General features: G+C 42.8%; 2 protein-coding genes across 4 annotated transcripts in view; both read right to left on the reverse strand.

The window, feature by feature from the left end:
* The window catches only part of ATP11C (ATPase phospholipid transporting 11C), a 217500-nt gene extending 210017 nt beyond the window's left edge, over positions 1–7483 (reverse strand). For 2 of the 3 annotated variants that reach the window (XM_053579888.1, XM_053579886.1), the window contains exon 1: positions 6535–6695. In XM_053579888.1, the coding sequence (XP_053435863.1) occupies positions 6535–6561 (27 nt within the window). In that variant the 5' untranslated portion in view covers positions 6562–6695. Of the gene's footprint in view, positions 1–6534; positions 6696–7066 lie in introns of those variants that run through there. The other variant, XM_053579887.1, reaches the window with a different exon arrangement.
* CXHXorf66 (chromosome X CXorf66 homolog) overlaps positions 7131–21993 on the reverse strand; it is a 36510-nt gene continuing 21647 nt past the window's right edge. The window contains exons 4-5 of the mRNA XM_053579110.1: positions 7629–7834; positions 7131–7481 (exon numbers count right to left, since the gene is read on the reverse strand). Coding sequence (XP_053435085.1) covers positions 7131–7481; positions 7629–7834 — 557 coding nt within the window. The remainder of the gene's footprint in view (positions 7482–7628; positions 7835–21993) is intronic.

Genomic DNA, 21993 nt, shown 5'->3' on the forward strand with positions numbered 1-21993 from the left:
AGAGAACTGATCAACCAGGCTAAACAAGCAGTTAAAGCCTTAATTTTTCCCATCACTCAACTAACCAGGATTTGAATTAACTCAATAGGCTAGTTCTTTGCACATCATGCAGATACAGGGAGGTTAGCTGAGGTTCTTTAAGGGATCACTGGCCATCTTTACCTCCCAAAACCCACTACCCAGCAGTTGGTCAACTGGCAGCTAGGGCAAGAAAACCAGCTCATTTGAATACTTGTATCAAGGGCGGCGCCTGTGGCTCAGTAAGTAGGGCGCCGGCCCCATATACCGAGGGTAGTGGGTTCAAACCCAGCCCTGGCCAAACTGCAACAAAATAATAGCTGGGTGTTGTGGCGGGCACCTGTAGTCCCAGCTACTCGGGAGGCTGAGGCAAGAGAATCATGTAAGCCCAAGAGCTGGAGGTTGCTGTGAGCTGTGTGATGCCATGGCACTCTACCGAGGGCGGTAAAGTGAGACTCTGTCTCTACAAAAAAAAAAAAAAAAAAAAAAAAAAAAAAAAAATTGAATACTTGTATCAATATGAAAATAACCAGCTTCACCTGCCCAAATCTCACCTCTGCTAAAAGGCCATTAGAACACTGGAAACTTTCTGATGTATAGACATTCACTATTAACCACTAAGCTGAATTATTAGCAATAATCATAAACAAAAGGAAAAAAAGAAAACTCTTACAGAGGGTATTTAGGAGGCATTCGGGATTTTATACTGCTTAATCAGTAAAAAGCAGATCAGGAATAAAAAATAAAAACTTGGCTCAGTGCTCGTAGCACAGTGGTTACAGCACCACCCACATACACGGAGGCTGGAGGGTTCAAGGCCGGCCCAGGCCTAGCTGAACAATGACAACTACAACAAAAAAATTGCCAGGCCTTGTGGCGGGCACCATCGTCCCAGCTACTTGGGAGGCTGAGGCAAGAGAATCACTTAAGCCCACGAGTTTGAGGTTGCTGTGAGCTGTGCTGCCACAGCACTCTACCAAGGGCAACATACTAAGATTCTCTCTCTCAAAATAAATAAATAAATAAATAAAAACTGTTTTCATTGTGTAAAGATTTTTTCCATATGTACACCATGGAATATTATGCAGCCTTAAAGAAAGATGGAGACTTTACCTCTTTCACGTTTACATGGATGGAGCTGGAACATATTCTTCTTAGTAAAGTATCTCAAGAATGGAAGAAAAAGTACCCAATGTACTCAGCCCTACTATGAAACTAATTTAGGGCTTTCACATGAAAGCTATAACCCAGTTACAACCTAAGAATAGGGGGAAGGAGGAAAGGGAAGGGAGGGAGGTGGGAGGTGGGTAGAGGGAAGGGGAGAGGTGGGATTACACCTGCAGTGCATCTTACGAGGGCATATGTGAAACTTGGTAAATGTGGAATATAAGTGTCTTGGCACAGTAACTGAGAGAATGCCAGGAAGGCTATGTTAAACAGTGTGATGAAAGTGTGTCAAACGGTCTGTGAAGCTAGTGTATGATGCCCCATGATCATATCAATGTACACAGCTATGATTTAATAAAAAAAAAAAAAAAAAGATTTTTTCCAAGTTACAGTGGTTTATTCCCAAATAGGTTTCCCACCTTGCACATGGTCAGCCTAGTATCTACTTGCAAAAGAGCATTTTGCCATGTATAGGTCATATCTTAAGAGTCAAATGCAGGTTCAGCACCTGTGGCTCAAGTGGCTAAGGTGCCAACCACATACACCTGAGCTGGCGGGTTCAAATCCAGCCTGGGCTCGCTGAACAACAATGATGACTGCAACCAAAAACTAGCCGGGCATTGTGGTGGGCGCCTGTGGTCCCAGCTACTTGGGAGGCGGAGGCAGGAGATTCGTTTGAGCCCAGGAGTTGGACATTGCTGTGAGCTGTGATGCCACAGTACTCTACCCAGGGGGACAGCTTGAGGCTCTGTCTCAAAAAAAAAGTCAAATGCAACAAACTCCTTTTAAACTGACATCCAAACAACCACAAAATAATTGAATAGTATACAGTCTATTTGGGGTAGAAAGGCAAATGACAAGGAAGTACATAACTTATTCATAAAGATGAAAATTCTTGATATTTCACAAATATGTTAGATGCAGTGCAGTTACCATGCCCTCTATATCCACAGTCAGGCATGTAATGATAATTAAAGCTCACGAAGGACTGGAACCTCATCTGCCTTGCTCAGCCATGTGTCCCCAGAATCTGCTACAGTACCCAGCACATAGGAAGCATTCAGTGAATATTTTTGAATGAAATAATGTTCTGCAAAACCATAAAATGCCTTAATCATCTAAGATTATACTATAGTCGGTATAGTTTTGGTATTAGATGTATTTATTTTAATTCTCAGAAACGGGTCATCAGTTTGTGTTCTACCCCAATAAACTAGAACTCTTTCATTTTTCAATCATTCTGGATAAGGTGGGGTTTACTTTAAATCACTGCTTATAAATAAAGGTTATTATTCATGTGAAACATAAAAGTTGTTCTTTCACCAAACATTATCAATACCTTCTACACACTATGCACTATGCTAGGAGCTGAAGACATAAGGTGAACTGTCCTTGTCTATGATAGCCTTTCAAAATCAACTCATCTCCTGTTGCATAGGAGATAAGTTAATTTATTACATACAATGCATGCCCTGGGGCATTGGTGCTAATTCTCTCCAGGTCTAGGAAGCCACACAAGTTAAAAGGCAATTATAATACAGGGTGGCCATAAAGTTCATGTGCAAATGCACCCTGTATTATAAGACAAAAAGGTTGCTTTTAGGAAGGGTCAAGTTCAACTGCAAAATGCAGACCTGTATGAAATACCGAGTAGGAGCAAAGACTCACAGACCATTTGTGTAATACTTGTGTAAACTCCAAAATATAACAACACACACGTAGATATATTTCTAAACATAATCAAATACAATCAATTTTTTCCACGCTTAGCAATGTCAGGCCAAGGATATTAGAAAAGTGAAAAAGAAAATAAAACTTTAATTAACCTGATAATTTAAGGAAGAAATCAAAACCTTCTTGCTCCTGGAAAAAAAGCAATTACCTGAATTATTTTGGTAATTGCCTCCATATATTTCTTCATTAGACTAGCCTTGCCTTGGAATCAAAGTAATAAATTAGCTATTTATTTCATTAATTTTTATTTTGCATTTTTAGCCTTATTTTGAATTTTCATGCTTTCTCATGGAGCTTAATTTCTTTTTAGTACTGGGTGTATATATTATGATTATAGGCTGCATGCTTTATGGAACCAAAGCAGCTTGAGAGCTTGTAGAATTAGACCTATAAATTTACACCAGTATTTCACACTCATAGTTACGCTTTCATGTATCAACGATCTGGAAATTCAAACCTGTTAAATATCACTTTCTGATAAGCCAAATTGATAGCAAACACTCAGCCAAGGCCGCCAGTCCACTTGACCGAGGAAATCTCTTATTTTGAATCTTGAGCATGACATGAAATAATTTAATAAGCCAAAAAGAGGGAGAAGTTGTTTAGACTCTCAACAAACCTTTAAATCCACGTGAAAATGCTACTATAATCACTAGGAATTTTATTAAGAGTAAAACAAGAGAGGATAAAACAGAAGTCCAGATTTCTGATTAAATATGCCATTAAAGTAAATAAATTGTACAAAGCTACTATTATTTATTTATTTATTGTATTTATGGAGATGTTCACTGAGAACAGGCAGTGCTTTTATTGCACTCAGAGACATCCAACTCTTAAATCTTTTAAGACATCCTCTACATGCCTAAACCCTAAAATGCTATACACCAAATCCACGGATTTCTTTCTACCCCAAAACTGTCAAAAGAAAAGTCGTAATTTATCAGAAAGGCAGGAACACAATTATTAATGGCAAAGATGTCAAGGCCATGTCTTTTAAAATATTCAATGAATCACTATTTCTTTTAGGTTGAAATCGGAGAACCTCAAAAAATAAATGGCATTTTTAAAATGATTCAGCAAACACAACTGAACTATAGAAGATGATGCTACTCCTAAGAGATGCTTACTTCCCACTTCAGGTTTAAAATATAAAGAAAGCACTTCTGTAGCCTGCAGCCTCTAGTTTTCAATGACCAATAGCCACAATCAACACCACCATAAATTTATTTCACATTCAAAACCAATTTCAGACACATAAAGGTACACACACACTCACACAAAACTGACTCTGAAAGGAATTCACTACTGTATCTCTAAAATATTAAAACAAACTTAAGACAGCACACAACTTGGACTATATCTACATTGCTGCGCAAGTCTCAAAGTCCCACCTAAAATCTTTAATTTTAGACTTCTAGTGATTTATAAGGGAGTGCTCCTCAAAAAGTCTCTGCCAGGTAAAAGACGAAGACAGCATATAATATACTGATCTAAGGGCTCTAAAATTTTTGGTTCCCCCAAATTTCAAAGCCTTTTTTTAGTTTCAAAATTTGATAGTATTTTCCACATTCAGTCCAATGGTTTGCAGATTAACTCCTTGGCCTAAGGTTCAGACAACTCCTAAGAACCTTCCAGCTTACTGCACTGGTACAAATTCCTGGGACTTACCAAAGTCATGGCTGCACAGAAAAATGTGAATAGTGGGATATTCCTGCTGAAACAATGAGGTCAAAGCTCATTTCAGTAAGAGCAAAGTGATTCTCTGCATAGATCTTAGTGCAGGAAGCAAAGTACTAGCCTCAAACCTGCAGGCTGGCACCTCAACAACTGCTGCAAATTCTACTGCATGCCTTGGCTTCCTGAGCCAGCACTGCTTAATTATTAGACTCTGATATAATGCAGATCACTCTTAGCAAAAGGAAAGCAAATGGATCTTTTGGAACAATAGTTGAGCTATTCAGATCCTTCAAAAAAAAATGAGGACTTCAACATCTCAATTTTAAGCTAAATAATTTATTATAATTCAGAGTTCAGTTGTTTTCTACCATAACAGTCCTGTGAAAAGGTTATCCTTTTCCTAAATATTACAATTACCTCTCCTCCTCCTTTCCCTTTTTGCCACCCCCAAGCAACGCTCCAAGATCAAAAGAATCAATGTGAAATAGAATTATGAAGTACAATGCTCTTTTACATTATCAGGCTAAATATGAGAAACCCATTTTGATCACCTGCTTCAAAGCATCCAGTACATTTCCTAGAGATTTCAAGATGTTTGATATATACAACCTTTATTGCACTGAGCCACAGGTAATAATCTGTTCCAATTTCATACTGAATGTTTCTGGGTGAGGCGAACATTTAGAAAAACATTAACACATCGCTATTTTGATAATATCCTACAAAAAAAAAGCACACGTATTACTTTTAGCCAGGGTACATTTGTGAAAGTTTTAAATGCAGAAAAATGAGAGCAAATTCTTTCACCGTATGAAAAATACACTTAGCGATGCTTTGATTAGGAATAACTGCATGAAAAGAACCAAATCGACAAGTTCTCAAACAAGCATTTTAAAGGGGGTGGAAGGCCGGGGGCCACACGCAACGCACTCAACCGTTTTTCTTAACTACGGAAAAATCAAAATTGACAAATGAACCCTTTCTTTCACATCATTGGCAGAACAAAAATCCTAGTCCCGCCACCTCCTCTAGCAATTAAGGAAGTTCCTACAAATAACATCAAGTCAATGGCCCTAGGTTTTGCTCCATTCTGAATGTACCTTCTAGGAGCAAACAGGTTACTCAAAAAAGTCAACAGCCAGAAAAACCCCTTTCTCTATGCCAAACTCCCACAAAAACGAAATTATCTTTTCTGGGGACTTGGAAGGGGGAAAACGTAGACAGAGGAGTCAGGTCGCAGCCCGGCTTCCCCCTTGGGTTCGCGTCTCTGAGGCACTGAGTCCTCCGAGAGGCTTCAGACCCGCGATCGGCAGCACCGGCAGCTTCGGTGCAACCTCCTCGCGTCTCCACAGCCACCCACCCCACCCTGACAGTCGACCTCGCTTCTGTAACACCCTCAAGGTGAGCTTTCTAGACTGGATCTCCAAAGTTTGCCCGGGCGCCGGTCAGGAGCCGCCCTGCTGGGCCGAGCCCCAGGCAAGGCTGAGCCCCCAGCTCTTCTTTCCGGCCACAGTGACAAGTCTGGGTTTACCTCCATGTGCTCGTGGCAGAGGAAACAAAAGAAAGCAACCTCCGGATAACAAAACGCCATCTTCGCCTAATTGGCAAACTGAGGGACCCGCGGGTCGGTCACCTCCCGAGTCCCTCACCACCCTGCCTTTGGGCGGCCCCCAGTCTGAGGTAGGGCTCCTCACAGCCCTGAGAAGCCCTGGTTAAACTGTCCCCAGGGCGAGTGTGGGGGAATACCTCAAAAACCCCACCTGCTTCCCCACCCTAGCCGCCTGGTCAACGTGTTTCAGTTAAAACGGAAAAAGGCAGTGGCGTTGGTGTCTCCCGGGGATGCAGTTACCCGCTCAGAAAAATTGTCGTGAGGGACCCGGCGAAGGGGCTGGCGAGCAAGCAAAGCGGCACCCGAAGAGCCGCAGCAAGGATACTTACAAAACGATTAAAGCTCCGGCGGAACATCGTGTCGAAGGCTGCCGGGCGCTGAGCTGGGCTCTACTGGGCTGTCTGAAAAGGCGCCGTCCACAAAACACACTGCGGCGTGGGCCGGCGGCGCAAAGCGGCCAGCGAGGCGGGCTGCCCGGCCACCCGCCCGCCGCCTGCCCTCGTTGGCTCGCCCCGCTCCCCGCCCCCAGTCGCCCGCGCCCTCCCGCCCGCGGCTCCCGCCCCGCCTCACTCGCTGCCCGCCCCCAGCCCGCCAGTCTCTTATCTGGTCCCAGCACCGCCGGCCGGTCGCTCCCGCGGCAAACCGCTGAGAAGGCGAGCCCGGCGCGCGGGGGAGGGATGGCGGAGGAGCGCTAGGCTCCTCCTGCCGGGGGGGCGCCCCAATCTCTCCGCCAGCGCCGGGCTCGGCACCCCACTGTCTACACTCTGCCCTGGCGCGGCGCCACCGCCCGCCTCCCCGCTGGCCTCCGCAGCCGTCCCGCTCGGGACGCGGGGAACCCTCCTGAGGCACCCCGCGCCTCACCTCGCCTCAGCCCGACACTACTCCCCTATCACGGTCGGGAGCCACCGTTTCCCTCACCCCGGCCCTAATTCGGCCGCCGCGCCGCTTCGAACCCCTCCTCAGTCCGCGGCAGCCGCGCCGCCCCGCGCGCTGATCCCACACTCCGGCTTGGGAGCCTCGGCGCAGCCCGCCAGGCAGCCCGAGCCTGCGAGACGGCTGGGCTCCCGGCTTCCTGGCTGGGAGGAGCTGGTCTCTTGAGAGAGTGGGGACCAGCGGGGCTTTGGGAGACCCCAACGCGGGCGGGGAGGGGCGCGGGCGGGAGATTAGTTATAAAAGCTGACCCCTCCTCGTCTCCAAAGGCGAGGGTCTTCCCACTACTCTCGCTTAGATTTGCTCCGCTTCCACCTACGCGGCTTTCCCTCTCCTTTTTCTCGTCCTGCTTAGCCACCTAAGCCCTCATACTTCCACTTTCTCTGAGGTTGTAAAGTCAGGCTTTGTGTCGCTGCTGCGCAGCAGGGCGGGATTTCCCTGCCATCCCCCCACCCCACGCCAAGCCAACCCAACCGAAACCCCTCCCTCTCACCCCTCCCCCGCTCTGCTCCCAGAGCAGCCTGGGAGTTGTAGTTTGAGAGTCCCCCACTCCGCCGCGTTCTGCGGGCTGGGAGCTCCCCCACACGCCCGCCCCGGGTTTGCCCAGAGGGTTGAAAAAGGAAGAGACTGAGACAGCCGGGCCTAAACGCGGTGTTCCACACCGGCTGGGTGTGGAGGCTGGGAGCGCTCGGGAAATTCCTAGTGTGGGAAATGTGAGAAAGATAAATTAGGCAAAGCTCTGAATGCTAAGAGCCTTCCCTAGACTGCGAAATTTGAGCACCGGGAAACCCTCTACAGACACCCTCGGCCCTATCTTAGGACTGGAATTCGCGAAACTTTAAAAATTAAAAAAATGAGACCTGAGTCTAGACTTGCCACGAGGCTGGGCATTCCGCCCCCAACACACGGACACACACCACAGCTTTTGCACCGCCCCCTAAGGCGGGGCCCCAGGCTGTGAGAGAAGAACTTGCAGATTCCACTAAATAAGTAAAGAGAGTTCACTGACTATGACAAACTTCCACCGCGCCACCGTCCCAAACCAGTTAAGAAGGGCCTTCCCTGCTGGTTGCAGGCATTTCTCTTTTTCCCCTCTGAGGCTTAAATTCATTTTCACAGACGCCGTCTGTGGCTCAGTGGGTAGCGCGCCGGCCCCATATACCGAGGGTGGCGGGTTCGAACTCGGCCCCCCGCCGAACTTCAACAAAACACAGCTGGGCATCTATAGTCCCAGCTACTCAGGAGGCTAAAGCAAGAGAATCGCCTAAGCCCAGGAGTTGGAGGTTGCTGTGAGCTGTGATGCTACAGCACTCTACCAAAGGCGATAAAGTGAGAATCTGTCTCTAAAAAAAGAAAGAAAAAAAAAATAAATTCATTTCCACAACCTGTACTGTGTATGTTCTTTGTACCCGGCATTGTGCTAGGGACTGGACACAGCGATTTCCTCAAAGATCTCCCTAGCAGGGTGGACACAATCTAGTGGACATAAGCAAGCGAAAACGCCACTCTAGAATGCAATGGCCCGCGGGCGAGGTGGCTGACGCCTGTAATCCTAACACTCTAGGAGGCCAAGGGAAGGCGGGTGGATTGCCTGAGCTCAGGAGGTTGAGACTAGCCTGAGCAAGAGTGAGACCCTTCTCTACTAAAAATAGAAAACCTAGCTGGGCCTTGTGGTGGGAGCCTTAGTCCCAGCTACTAGGGAGACTGAGGCAAGAGGATCGTTTGAACCCAAGTTTGAGGTTGCTGTGAACTATGATGCCATAGTACACAATAAATAAAAGACAAATAGAATGCAATGGCCTCTAAGAGTTGAAATTCAAAGTGCTGAAGGAAATGGAGAATAACATTGCATCTGAAAAGGAGGCCCAGGAAACTGTTACAGAAAATTCTGGAAATTAAACTGGGCCTTGAAACGTGGGCAGGCTTTAGAGTAGCTGACGGTAGCACCAGGGTCAAAGTACAGTGAGGAGGAGGGGAAGGTCAGTAAAAAAGTGCAGAATGAGCTAAGAAAAAGAACACATTGTCTCAGCAGACGCCCAGGATGTGTAGGAGGGCGCGGCCCAAGTGAAAGCTAAAACCTCAAAGGATCTTCAGAAACACGTTAGAAAGTTTGAATTCAATTCTGTGATCAATGAAGAGCCCATTGCAATAAAGTGCAAAGGGAAGTGTCCTAAGGTTTGTTCCCAAATTATCCTACCTACCAAGAAGTAAAACTATTTCCCATTCTTCCCCTATTATGGTTCCTTCTTGCTCTCACTTGAGGTTGTATCTAACGATTGAGATTTATGTTAAATATGTATTATTTTTAAGTCTAGGTGTGGTGGCTCATGCCTAACACCTTGGAAGGTGGAGGCGGGAGGATCCCTTGAGGATAGGAGTTCTAGACCAGTCTGAGTAACATAACCAGACTCTGTGTCTACAAAAAGTAGAAAAATTAGGGGAGATACCTGTGGCTCAAAGGAGTAGGGCGCTGGCCCCATATGCTGGAGGTGGCGGGTTCAAACCCAGCCCCAGCCAAAAACTGCAAAAAATAAAAAAAAATGAAAAATTAGTGGGGCTGTGGCTCATACTTTTAGTCCTGGGAATTTTAGGCCGCAGTGAACAACTATGACACCAATGCACTCTAGCCTAGGCAACAGAGCAAGACTCAAAAAAGTATGTTAATTAGCTTTAGGATACTTTATTTTATGGACAAAATGGAGCTAAAGTTTTGTTCTTTACTACTTTAAAAATGTATCTTCCAAGAGATTTTATTTTCTGTCTTTACTTTTGTTGAACACAGCAACTAGTCTAATTTCATTCACTAATTATGTGTTGAGCAGCCACTATGTGCCAGGCGCTAGACTACATACTAGAATTGGGAAAGAAGTACAGAAGATTACTGTCATTGTTCTGGGCATAAGTCTAGTATCCTTATTAATAAAACACATGCTTAGGCCTGTAATTCTAATGATACCAGAATGAACCTTCCAGAGTGTTAGGATTACAGGCGTCAGCCACCTCGCCCGCAGGCCATTGCATTCTAAAGTGGCATTTTCGCTTGCTTATGTCCACCAGATTGTGTCCACCTTGCTAGGGAGATTACAGTGGCTCAAGCCTGTAATCCTGATACGGAATTTTGCTCTTCAGTAGGTTCTTGGCCTCAGTGATTTGAAGAATGAATCCGCAGACTACAGATCAGTGGTTAGACAGGATTTATTTACAGAAAAGAATTCTCTCTCCCTCTCTGTCTGTAGGCTCTTTGTCTAGGGGTATATACAGTTGCATGGGGCCCTCAGTAGTTACATTTAATGGGTTTGGTGTCTGGGACATAGTGTCTGGGACATGTCTGGTTTTCAGTAGTTATATTTAGCGTGTCTGGGACATTTCTGGAACAATATGTCTGGGACATGTCTGGAACAACATGTCTGGCCCTCGGTAGTTACATTTAGCGGGGCTGTTACATTTAGCGTGTCTGGAACATGTCTGGAACAACATGTCTGTGTCTCAAATGAATGGCTACAATTCCTTTCATTCCCAGGCCTAGGAAATGGGGACCCACCCTGCCCACCCTCCAGCCCGCTGGTTCTGCTGCTTGCTGCCACTGCACCAACATCTCCAAGGGAGAGGCAGCAGGTCCGCATGCCCCAGCTCCACTAGCTGGCTGGGATGCCACTTGTCCTGTACAACTAACACTCTAAGAGGCAGAGGTGGGAGGATCACTTGAGGTAAGAAGTTCAAGACCAGTCTGAGCAAAATCAAGACCATTTCTACAAAAAAGTAGAAAAATTAGCAGGTCATACTGGTGTGTGCCTATAGTCCCAGTTACTTGGGAGGCTAAGGCAGGAGGATCACTTGAGCCCAGGAGTTGCAAGTTGCAGTGAGTATGATGATACTACTGCACTCTAACCAGGGCAACAGAGTGAGACCCTGTCTAAAAAAAAAAAAAAAAAAAATAGTAAAATAATAAAAAGAAAGCTCATTCTTATGCATAAAATAAATAATGAAAAATGAATTTAGGCATTTGGAGATGCAAGTGCTTGCTAGTAAATAATAAGTACTATCTTTCCATGTTCAATTATGCTAAACAAATGGGAAAAAGGTACTTTGCCTACAGGTTTCAAGCAGATTATTTAAAAAACTAGACCTGGGGCTCAGCGCCTGTAGCTCAAGTGGCTAGGGCGCCAGCCACATACACCAGAGCTAGCGGATTAGACTCCAGCCCGGGCCCACCCAACAACAATGACAACTACAAACCAAAAAACAGCCAGGTGTTGTGGCAGGCGCCTGTAGTCCCAGCTACTTGGGAGGCTGAGGCAAGAGATTCACTTGAGCCCAGGAGTTGGAGGTTGCTGTGAGCTATGATGCCACAGCACTCTACCAAGGGCGACAGCTTGAGGCTCTGTCTCAAAAAAACAATAAATAAATAAATAAATAAATAAAATAAAATTAAGAACTAGGCCTGGAATTTATTTTGCAGCATTCTCTCATACTCACCCATTTGTAATGTTGCTGTAGGTTACAAGAAGGGATTATAAAATCCCCCAAGATACAGCATTACTGTTGGGCATATTTTTATTTGTTATTATAATTCTACTATTTTCTTTGTACTCCTAATTTATTTCAGCACAAGACATACACTCATGAGTCCAGATTAATTTGCTTAGCTATAAAAATTTAATTCCATACAAATCATAATATGTTCAGCAAAACATGTAATTTATGCAAGGTGATTATTTCCTATATCCAAATTCAACCTGAAATTAAAGCTACTCTCACACATATCCTTCAGATCTCCACTCGTTTGTGAGTTTTTTTAAGACAAGAAGAAATTATTTTTGTGTGTGTTTTTTTTTAGTGCCTCCTCACAGTTTCCAAAGAAAACCCAGGTGTTGTAGAAAGCCGTTGTTGATGACTGTGAAAAGCAAACCATCAGCCAGCATTTTCATTTGGCCAACTCCACAAACAGAACTGCAAAAACTAACTTCCTCATGCCTAAACTGTCAGAACCCCTGGCACATAACACCATCTCTTCTGGTGTGTGAGCTGACTGCAGTGGAAAGAAGCCCTAGTGTCCATCATGCAGGGGTTCACAGGAAGCACTCTTCTCTCTGTTCTTGCAACCAAGTTGACTAGAGATAATGCTTGCTGCCTTTCAATTCTGTTGCCCCCATTATTGTGCAAATTACTCGGGAGCCCTTCTTCCCTGTTTCCCCTATCCCTTGCTTTTTCCTACTTTCTACTGCAACCCCTCAGAAATCTCGCCATGGCAAATGTGCAGAAGAATCACTATGGCATAGGCCACAGGCCACAGTTGTGAAGGAGAGTAGACTGATTGGGATCCAGCAGGAGGAGGATAATGAGGAGAAGGAATTGCTTCTTCCATCTAATACTTTAATAAGAAAACAGGAAGAAAAAAATGAAAACCACCATCTAAATCAGCCCAGTATCAAGTTGATGAAGTTCAACTGTCTCTGCTGAGCTTCCAGACATACCTCATCGGACTATCTTTTGCCCATTTGAAAGTCCCTCCCCTCTTTCAAAGTCAGCTTTGGTGTTTATGACCAATTTTACCCATATCTTCCTAACTATTGGCCCTCTCCAATTCATCCTCATTTCTGCAACTACAGAAATCTTTGGAAGACAAATCAGATGAAATCACTCCTTCACTTATATATTTTCAGTACCTTTCCTTTGCTCTTGGTATAAGTTCAAAATCCTGCCATAACATCACCAATGAGGCACTGAATTCTCTGACCCCTGCCTTCCTCTCTACCCTCAAGTAGACATCTTTCCTTCTCACTCACCTGGCTCCACCCCACCAACTACCTTTCATTTCTGAGTTACCCAAGTGCCTTCTCTCCTAACAGTTTTTGCACAAGTAACTATCTGTGCTGGAATGCTTTCACCTGCTTTTGCTATTCATCCATCAGATCACAGCTTAAATGTCACTTCCTCAGATGAGATCAGGGCTCCCTATTATTGTGCTCCAAATAGCCCATATTAATTACATCCTAGGATACTGACAGATGAGGTTAGTAATCATGAAAAATGGCAGAAGTCCAAGGGGATTGAGGATGATCTAATATTATTTTGCTTTTTAAAAAGAGGAAGTAGATGTAGTCTTGTAATCATGGTATCAGAAGCAGGCAAGGCTTTAGAACCCACCATTAAAAGAATAGGATTTTTTTCTTTAACCCAGTGGAAGGGGAAAGACAATCACTAGGAATCACAATGAGTTCACTGAGATATAATTTGGCTTCTGAGATTCTGTAGAAATTATTTCTAATTCAGAATTCTATATCCTACCAAAATATATTGAGAGAATAGGCAGAGGTTAAAAATTATATGGCATAAGAAGACTAAAACTTTATCTCTCGTAATAAGTTATTAAATCAAGATACATCAATACAGTACAATTATTTTATTAATATTTAGAAATAATGAGGCAAATAGCAGAAGAAACAGCTAAAACAATGAAAAGTACTGTACTTGCCTCTGGGAAAGAGTGGGAAAGAAGGGAGTAAGGGACTTTTATTTTTTATAAGTCTTATAACTGCTTGACTTTTTAATTATGCACATGTATTATTTTTATAAAAATTAGTTTGAAAATACAAATAGCATTTGGACACAGACAGGAAATATAACAGCATCACAGCCAAGAGAAATGACAAGTATGTGGAAGTGAAAATATTTCAGTAAACAGTAAGTAGTAAGTAGACCTGCCTAAAGTAGCAAGGGGTTCATGCTTTGGAGTAGTAAATGATACAGAATTTTAACTCCTCTCTCAGGAAGCTAATGGAATATGCATTTCATCGAACTAGAGAATAAACCAAGAAAGAGGAAGATATGAGATCTAGAAAATGGGATGAACATAAAAGAGAGAGGAAAGGAATTCCCTGCATGATAATGAATAAAAGCTCAAGTTTATACAGCTGTGTAGCAAAACTAGGTGGCCAGAGGGGAGTAGAAAGATAGAGGGATCAAGGAGGTATGTCTCTAGCAAAAAAAAAAAAAAAAAAAAAGAAGAAGAAGAAAACTGGCTGGGTGCAATACCTTTTGCACATTGGGCAGCTGAGGTAGGAAGATTGCTTGAGCTCAGGAATTTGAGACCAGCCTGGGCAAAAGGTAGACTCCATCTCTACTAAAAATAGAAAAAATAGCCAGGCATGGTGTTGTGCAGCTGTAGTTCCAGCTATTCAGCAGGCTGAGGCAAGAGTATTGCTTGAGCCTGGAAGTCTGAGGTTGCAGGAAGCTATGATGATGCCACTGCATTCTAACCGCCACAGAATGAGACCCTATATAAAAAAATTTTCAGGAACCAGCACGAGGAAGGAGAACAAACCTGAGTGGGAATGATCGGGAATGAGAGAAAAGAGACAAGATGGGATCTGGAGGGCTGGAACAGCTAAGGCTTCAGCCAGCGCCAAAATACAAAGTCAGCTTTATTTTATAATATCTCAGCAGGGTTGTTTACAAAGAAGTAGCATAGACAAAGAACATATTTTTGGTCTTACAGTATGATCAGAAAATGTAAATAACTTTGTCAAGAACAATTCATGGCTTGGCATCTGTAGCTCAGCAGATAGGGCACCAGCCACATACACCAGAGCTGGCAGGTTCAAATCCAGTCCGGGCCTGCCAATCAACAATGACAACTGCAACCAAAAAATAGCGGGGTGTTGTGGCAGGCGCTTGTAGTCTCAGCTACTTGGGAGGCTGAGGGAAGAGAATCTTTTAAGCCCAAGAGTTTGAGGTTGCTGTGAGCTGTGACAGCATAGCACTCTACTCAGGGTGACATAGTGAGGCTCTGTCTCAAAAAAATAATAAATAAATAAATATTTTTAAAAAAGAACAATTCACTCTGTTGATGATTTCTACTACATAACATTGTTAACATATGTTAAAGATAAGAAATAAAAGGGAAGGGTTGCATAGTTTTCTGTATAGTTTCTAAGGATTAACTAGGTAAAGAAAGAGATATATGACTTCTGGTAAAACATCTATGAAGGAGAAAAACATGTTGTTTTAAGAGGAGGAAAAACATGTTGACTCGGGAGGATGAAAGCAATTGGAGGTCATTCCCTGAACGTCTCCCAGGCCATGGGAGCCCAGCCGCCTCATAGCCTGCTCTCCACAAAAAAATAAAAAAGAAAAGAAAAAGAAAAAACCTGAAAGGTTGCCAGATGTATTTGACTATCAGAGACCAGTATTCAGAAAGGTATTACAGTTCTATGGGAAAAATTGATGAGAGGTTAGTGATACACACATAGAAAGTGAAGCAAACAAACTAACAAAAAATGAGGCAACTTTTACCTCCAGGAAAAACTGAAAGTTGCTCAAGATAATAAATATCAGGATAAAATGTTACTTGGTTCCACAGTGAAAGTCGTTTACATAGTCATAGCAGTTAAAACACACTGCATTATTAACTATAAATGCTGGAAGCAGAGATAATTTCTAAGCAAGAAACTGTGACTGTTTTTTAAACTTTATTAGAAGCTGAGAATGAATACAGTTATATTGCCTGGTAGTAAAAATGACTCACTAGTTTGGAACCTATGTAACCTTACCCTGTATAAATTGGAATGGACTGAGGGAAGGTACTTGCTACACTAGTACTGCTATCAGCAATTTGGATCAGCACAGTAGCCAAACCTAATGTCCCTTCCAAAGGTGGAAAAGTTTGAGCAAAAATAAATGACAAATGGAAAAAAGGAGGAGTTATAGCTTATGGTAAAGAAATGAAAAATAGGCTTGGCACCTCTGGCTCAAGCAGCTAAGGCGCCAGCCACATACACCTGAGCTGGCGGGTTTGAATCCAGCCTGGGCCCGCCAAACAACAATGATGGCTGCAACTAAAGAATAGCCGGGCGTTGTGGCAGGCACCTGTAGTCCCATCTACTTGGAAGGCAGAGGCAGGAGAATCGCTTGAGCCCAGGAATTAGAGGTTGCTGTGAGCTGTGATGTCACAGCACTCTACCCAGGGTGACAGCTTGAGGCTCTGTCTCAAAAGAAAAAAAAAAAAGAAATGGAAAATTGGTTATAAGTTGAGGGGAATCCAATATTACATGAACATTTTAAAGAGGCTCGTAGCAAGAGATGACATTGTCTCTTACCTCAGTTATACCAAATACCTGAAAGGGTGAAGCTTTATGTTTGCAGAGACCACTCCTACTTTTGGAACCCAATAAGACTGAATGGACGCCTGCAAACCTGAATGACCTTACCTTGGGAGACATTCATACAATATGCTGGTCTGGACTAATTATTAATTATTATGTATATTCTTCTGATGTAGAGGGTCTGTGTTCAAAAACCAGAGGATGGTGTGTGGTGTTATTACATATATATTTTTTATCCATAAAATAGTCTATGTTACTGATTTACAAAATTAAAACTCTTTTGTAGGTTGAAGGGAGAACAAGCTGGAGACGACTGTGTTATAAGAGGTCTAAATTGCTGTTCTTCATAATAAAAAGGAAACAAATATGTAAAAAAAATCAGTGTAAGTACATTATATAGAAATACGGAAGTAAATGCTAAGAGAAAAAGTTAAAATTATTATTATTATTTTAGAGACAGAGTTTTACTTTATCACCCTCGGTAGAGTGTGGAGGCATCACAGCTCACAGCAACCTCCAGCTCTTGGGCTTAGGCGATTCTCATGCCTCAGCCTCCTGAGTAGCTGGGACTACAGATGCCTGCCACAACACCCAGCTATAGACAGCTAAAATTATTAAAAGTGGTTTCTCTAGTAGTGCAGATCAGAAGTTGGGAGAGATGGCCAGGCACATTGGCTCATGCCTGTAATTCTAGCACTCTGGGAGGCCAAGGCCAGTGGATTGTCTGAGCTCAAAAGTTTGAGACCAGTCTGAGCAAGAGCAAGACCCCCGGAACTGCTAAAAACAGAAAAAAAAAACGAGCTGGGCACCGTGGTGGGCACCTGTAGTCCCAGCTTTTTGGAAAGCTAAGCCAAAACCATCACTTAGAGCCCAAGAGCTTGAGGTTGCTGTGAGCTATGATGCCACAGCACCCTACCCAAGATGACCGAGTGAGATGTCTCAAAAAACAAATGTGGAGGCCGAGGGGGATGGATTGCCTGAGCTCCTAGGTTCCAGACCACCCTGAGCCAGATCGAGAGCTTGTCTCTAAAAATTAGCCAGGCGTTGTGGTGGGCACCTGTAATCCCAGCTACTTGGGAGGCTGAGGCAAGAGAATTGCTTGAGCCCAAGAGTTTGAGGTTGCTGTGAGCTATGATGCCACAACACTCTACCCAGGCCAACAAGTGAGACTCTGTCTCAAAAAAAAAAAAAAATAACAAAAGGGAATAAGTAGCATTTTGAACTGCAGAAGGGAAGGAAAACATTTCAGCCAAAAAAAAAAAAAGCAAAGACATTAAGTAGTAAGTAGTAAGTAGACCTCCCTAGAGGAGTAAGAGTTCACACGGGGAGTAGTGAAAGATAATTTTAATAGCTATCATTTATTGAGTACTTGATATGTACCAGACACCATGCTAAACACTTAATATACATTGTCTTATCTATGCTCACTAACCCAATAAAGTAAGTACTACTGTTGTCTCCCATTTTATAGATGAAGAAATCAAGTGGTTATTGAACAAACCTCAAAGCTGTGCCCAAAGTCATGGTTAGAAAGTAGCAGAGCAAAGAGTCAAAGAGGTCTAACACCAAATCCATTCTCTTCATCGCTACATTTTGAAGGCTAATTGACAAGATTTTGACACTGATTTAATTTATAGGACAAAGGAGAGAGGTGAATCCAAAAGGACTCTTTTTTTTTTTTAATAAAAAAAATTGTATTTACTTAGAAGCATTCAGAATGTCAACAAAACAGCTGCAACTTTTTTTTTTGCAATTACAGAGTGGTATTCAGTTAACAGAACAACAATTATTTCGTATAAGCTGCATCAGAGACAACTGAAGATGAAAAAACCACCATCCCCGTATATAACTAATTTGTGCTGTGCACCAACAAGAACCTGCTTTAAATTTCCATGCCAATTTACAACCCCCATACTGTACCAGGCAAGGTTAGTGGCTATTGAAAATACCACCAGGACAGGGCTATCTAAAGACACATTCGGTAGTGTGTTAACTATACAAAAAAAGACACTGTACAGTTTAAAAACAAATCTTACACAGCCTTACATTTCAATTTTTTTCTTTAAAAGGAGTGAGTTGTGTACAGGGGGGTTAAATGCTTTATAGACAAGAAAAAAAAACTGCCCTAGCACCAACTTATTCATCATCATCATCTTCTTCTTCATCTTCATCTTCTTCATCTTCCTCCTCCTCTTCATCCTCTTCGTCTTCCTCATCTTCCTCCTCTTCCTTCTTTTTCTTGCTTTTTTTCAGCCTTGACGACTTCCTTTTTCGCTGCATCAGGCTTTCCTTTAGCTCGGTATGCAGCAATATCCTTTTCGTATTTTTCCTTCAGCTTTGCAGCCTTCTTTTCATCAGGCTGCTTGTCCTCCGCAGCAGTGTTATTCCACATCTCTCCCAGCTTCTTTGCAACATCACCAATGGATAGGCCGGGATGTTCTCCTTTGATTTTTGGGCGATACTCAGAACAGAACAAGAAAAAGGCCGAAGGAGGCCTCTTGGGTGCACTGGGATCCTTGAACTTCTTTTTTGTTTCCCCTTTAGGAGGGATATAGGTTTTCATTTCTCTTTCGTAACGGGCCTTGTCCGCCTTTGCCATATCTTCAAATTTTCCTTTCTCTTTAGCAGACATGGTCTTCCACCTCTCTGAGCACTTCTTAGAAAACTCTGAGAAGTTGACTGAAGCATCTGGGTGCTTCTTCTTGTGCTCCTCCCGACAAGTTTGCACAAAGAATGCATATGATGACGTTTTGCCTCTCGGTTTCTTAGGATCTCCTTTGCCCATGTTTAGTTATTTTTCCTCAGCGAGGCACAGAGTCGCCCAGTGCCCGTCCGGCTCTCACTTGCCCCGGCGCTGTCTCTATGGAGCTCAATGTACTGCAATGGCTGTGAGAGCGGGAGCCAGACGCCCAAAAGGACTCTTAAAAATTAAGGCTCATTTAGTGGGGTAATGATGTTGATTCATTTCAACAAATATTTATTGAATACTGACTACATCCAAGTAATGTGATGGAAATATAGCAATGAATGCAAGAAATATGATCCCTGCTCTCATAGAGCTTACTGTCTGTCATACAAAGAAAAATCATTTATGGGAAACATCAGTAGAGAAAATGATTAGTTCAGTTTTAAGTATATGGAAATAATAATAGGCTGTTCAAATAAAATTGCCTAGTATGCATGGAAAGTGTGATGTTAGAGCTTGGTATAAGATGCTCTAAACCTCAAAAATCTATTCCTGGTCAAGGGAAATCAGAATAGAGAAAAGATATTTCATTTAATGCTTCAGAAATTCTGCATGAGCATTAAGAGTGCAGTTTCAATGGTAGTTGGGCTTTGCAGATTACAGGAGTTTATAGGTGTAAACTGTTCATTTGCAAAGCTTGATGGTGGAAGCGGGGGAAAGGTTATGAAATAGCTAGAAGGGGCATTAGGATTAAGCAACTCTTCTTTTCCAAACTAAAGAAGACCTATACATGTTTAAAAGCTGAAAGGGAAAAATTCTGTAGAAAAGAGAAGCTAAAGATTTTAAGACAAAGTAATTGAGAAATTTGGATGTGAAATGAGGCAGAAAGGGAGAAACACAGGGCTCAGGTTTGAGAGAGGAGGAAGGATCCTTTTTCCTTAAGACAAAAAAAAAAAAAGGCTGAGAGTGAATTAAATGGTCTTAGGCAAAGAGGATGCATGGGAGTAAGTGGACTCTACCTTTTAATATGTTGTTTTATTCTTCTTTGTTTTTTATTTTTATTGAAACAGAGCCCTAATCTGTCACCCAGGCTGGAGTACAGTGGAACTACCATAGCTCACTGTAGTCTCAAACTCCTGGACTCAAGTGATCCTTCTGCCTCAGCCTCCCAAAGTGCTGGGATTAAAGACATCAGCTACCACACTCAGCCATCTTTATCTTTTTTTTTTTTTTGAGACAGAGTTTTACTCTGTTGCCCTGGGTAAAGTACCATGGCATCATAGCTCACAGCAACCTCGAACTCTTGGGCTCCAAGTGATCCTCTTGCCTCAGCTTCCTGAGTAACTAGGACTACAGGTGCCCACCACAATGCCCTGATGGTTTTTTTCTATTCTTAGTAGAGATGGGGTCTTGCTGTTGCTCAGGCTGGTCTCCAACTCCTGAGCTTAAGCACTACACCTGCTTTGGCCTCCCAGAGTACTAGTTTTACAGGCATGAGCCACCATGCTGGCCTAGCCATATTTATCTTTTGATCAAAGGTTAGTTTTTGTGAGGATGAGCAATTAGGAAAGGGGATGGACCTTCATAAGGAATCAAAATACAGACTTTTGAGGTTCAGAAAATTAACAAACCTTTTGGATATTCCAGAGCCTGATTTCGACCACTTTCTACTGTTTTAAAACAATAGAAGAATGCACCATCCTCCAGTCTTCCTAATCAATTAATTCAGATTTTATCTCACCCAGGCCAACATTTAGGTACTAAGACTCAGGCAGGATGCCATCAAAATCCATTAAAAATGGCTCTCTTCCCGGCAGCAATAGAGATGAAAACTCCCCTTAACAATCAAATCCAACCTTGAATTAATTAATATCTCTGTTGGTGTCTTTTTAATTTTTAAGTCATATAGTTCTTACTGGCTCAATTTCTAGCATTTGTAATTCCATTTGGCACTCTTCAGCAAGTATTTAATCTGCCCTACTTGAAAAAATATTTGCCATTTTGGTTCTACTTATTTCTTGTCACAGGATAGAACTATGCACAAATACACCAACAGGCACAAAACATAGAACAATCACAAGAGCTTCTTGAGGACCGGGACCATACCTTATTTACCCCTGTCCCTATTTCCCCAGGAAGAATATGGCATATTATTGAACCTTAGGAGATGCTGCAAAATGAATGAATGATTATCTATGTGTTGTTAAGGAGGCAATCCTAAACTAAGATCCAGGAGATGTCAATTCTAGCTGTTAACGAGAGTTTCTCCTTGGACAAATCACTTACATTGTCTGGACTTTATGTCCCCATGTGAAAATGAGAGTATTGGATGACTTACTAAATTGATTCTGACTGAATTTTATGAATTTTACATGACATTTTAAAGCAGATATAATTGCAGTTTTCCAAGTAGCAATATTTGGATTGCTGTAAGAAATTTGTTCCAAATACCTGGCCAACTCATTGGCTATTCCCTACAAATCAGAGTTGGTCTATACCTCAAGGGATCTCTCCCAGGCATGATAGAAAACATTTGGTACTCAAAGTTATGCCCACTAACTAGAGAGAATTCTCTTCCCCTTATCTTTTAGGAGCACCCATGATGAGGTGGAAGTACTGTAGTCATTCACTTTCAGATGGTGCTGGGTTAACTATGAAAAGTTATATGCCAACCAGGCTCATATATTTCTCTTTCTATCTTCAGTCATTTGGCCATAGGTAACTCATCACAAGACCACAGGTATAGATTGAGGGAGGGGCAGCAGTGTGGCAGAGGAAGTGCCACAGGAGCCTGGACCACTTGCTCATGAAACTAACTTATGCCTTCAGAGCCTGCTCATCTCACATATAAGCCTTCCTTCCACAAGATGATGGGACTTTGATGGGCTCACCAGAATTTTTTTTTTTTTTTTAGAGACAGAGTTTCACTTTGTCTCCCTTGGTAGAGTGCTGTGGTCACAGCTCACAGCAACCTCCAGCTCTTGGGCTTAGGCGATTCTCTTGCCTCAGCCTCCTGAGTAGCTGGGACTATAGGTGCCCGCCATAATGCCCAGCTATTTTTTGTTGCA

This window comes from Nycticebus coucang, chromosome X (assembly GCF_027406575.1).
Source record: "Nycticebus coucang isolate mNycCou1 chromosome X, mNycCou1.pri, whole genome shotgun sequence".
NCBI classification, from domain to species: Eukaryota; Metazoa; Chordata; class Mammalia; order Primates; family Lorisidae; genus Nycticebus; species Nycticebus coucang.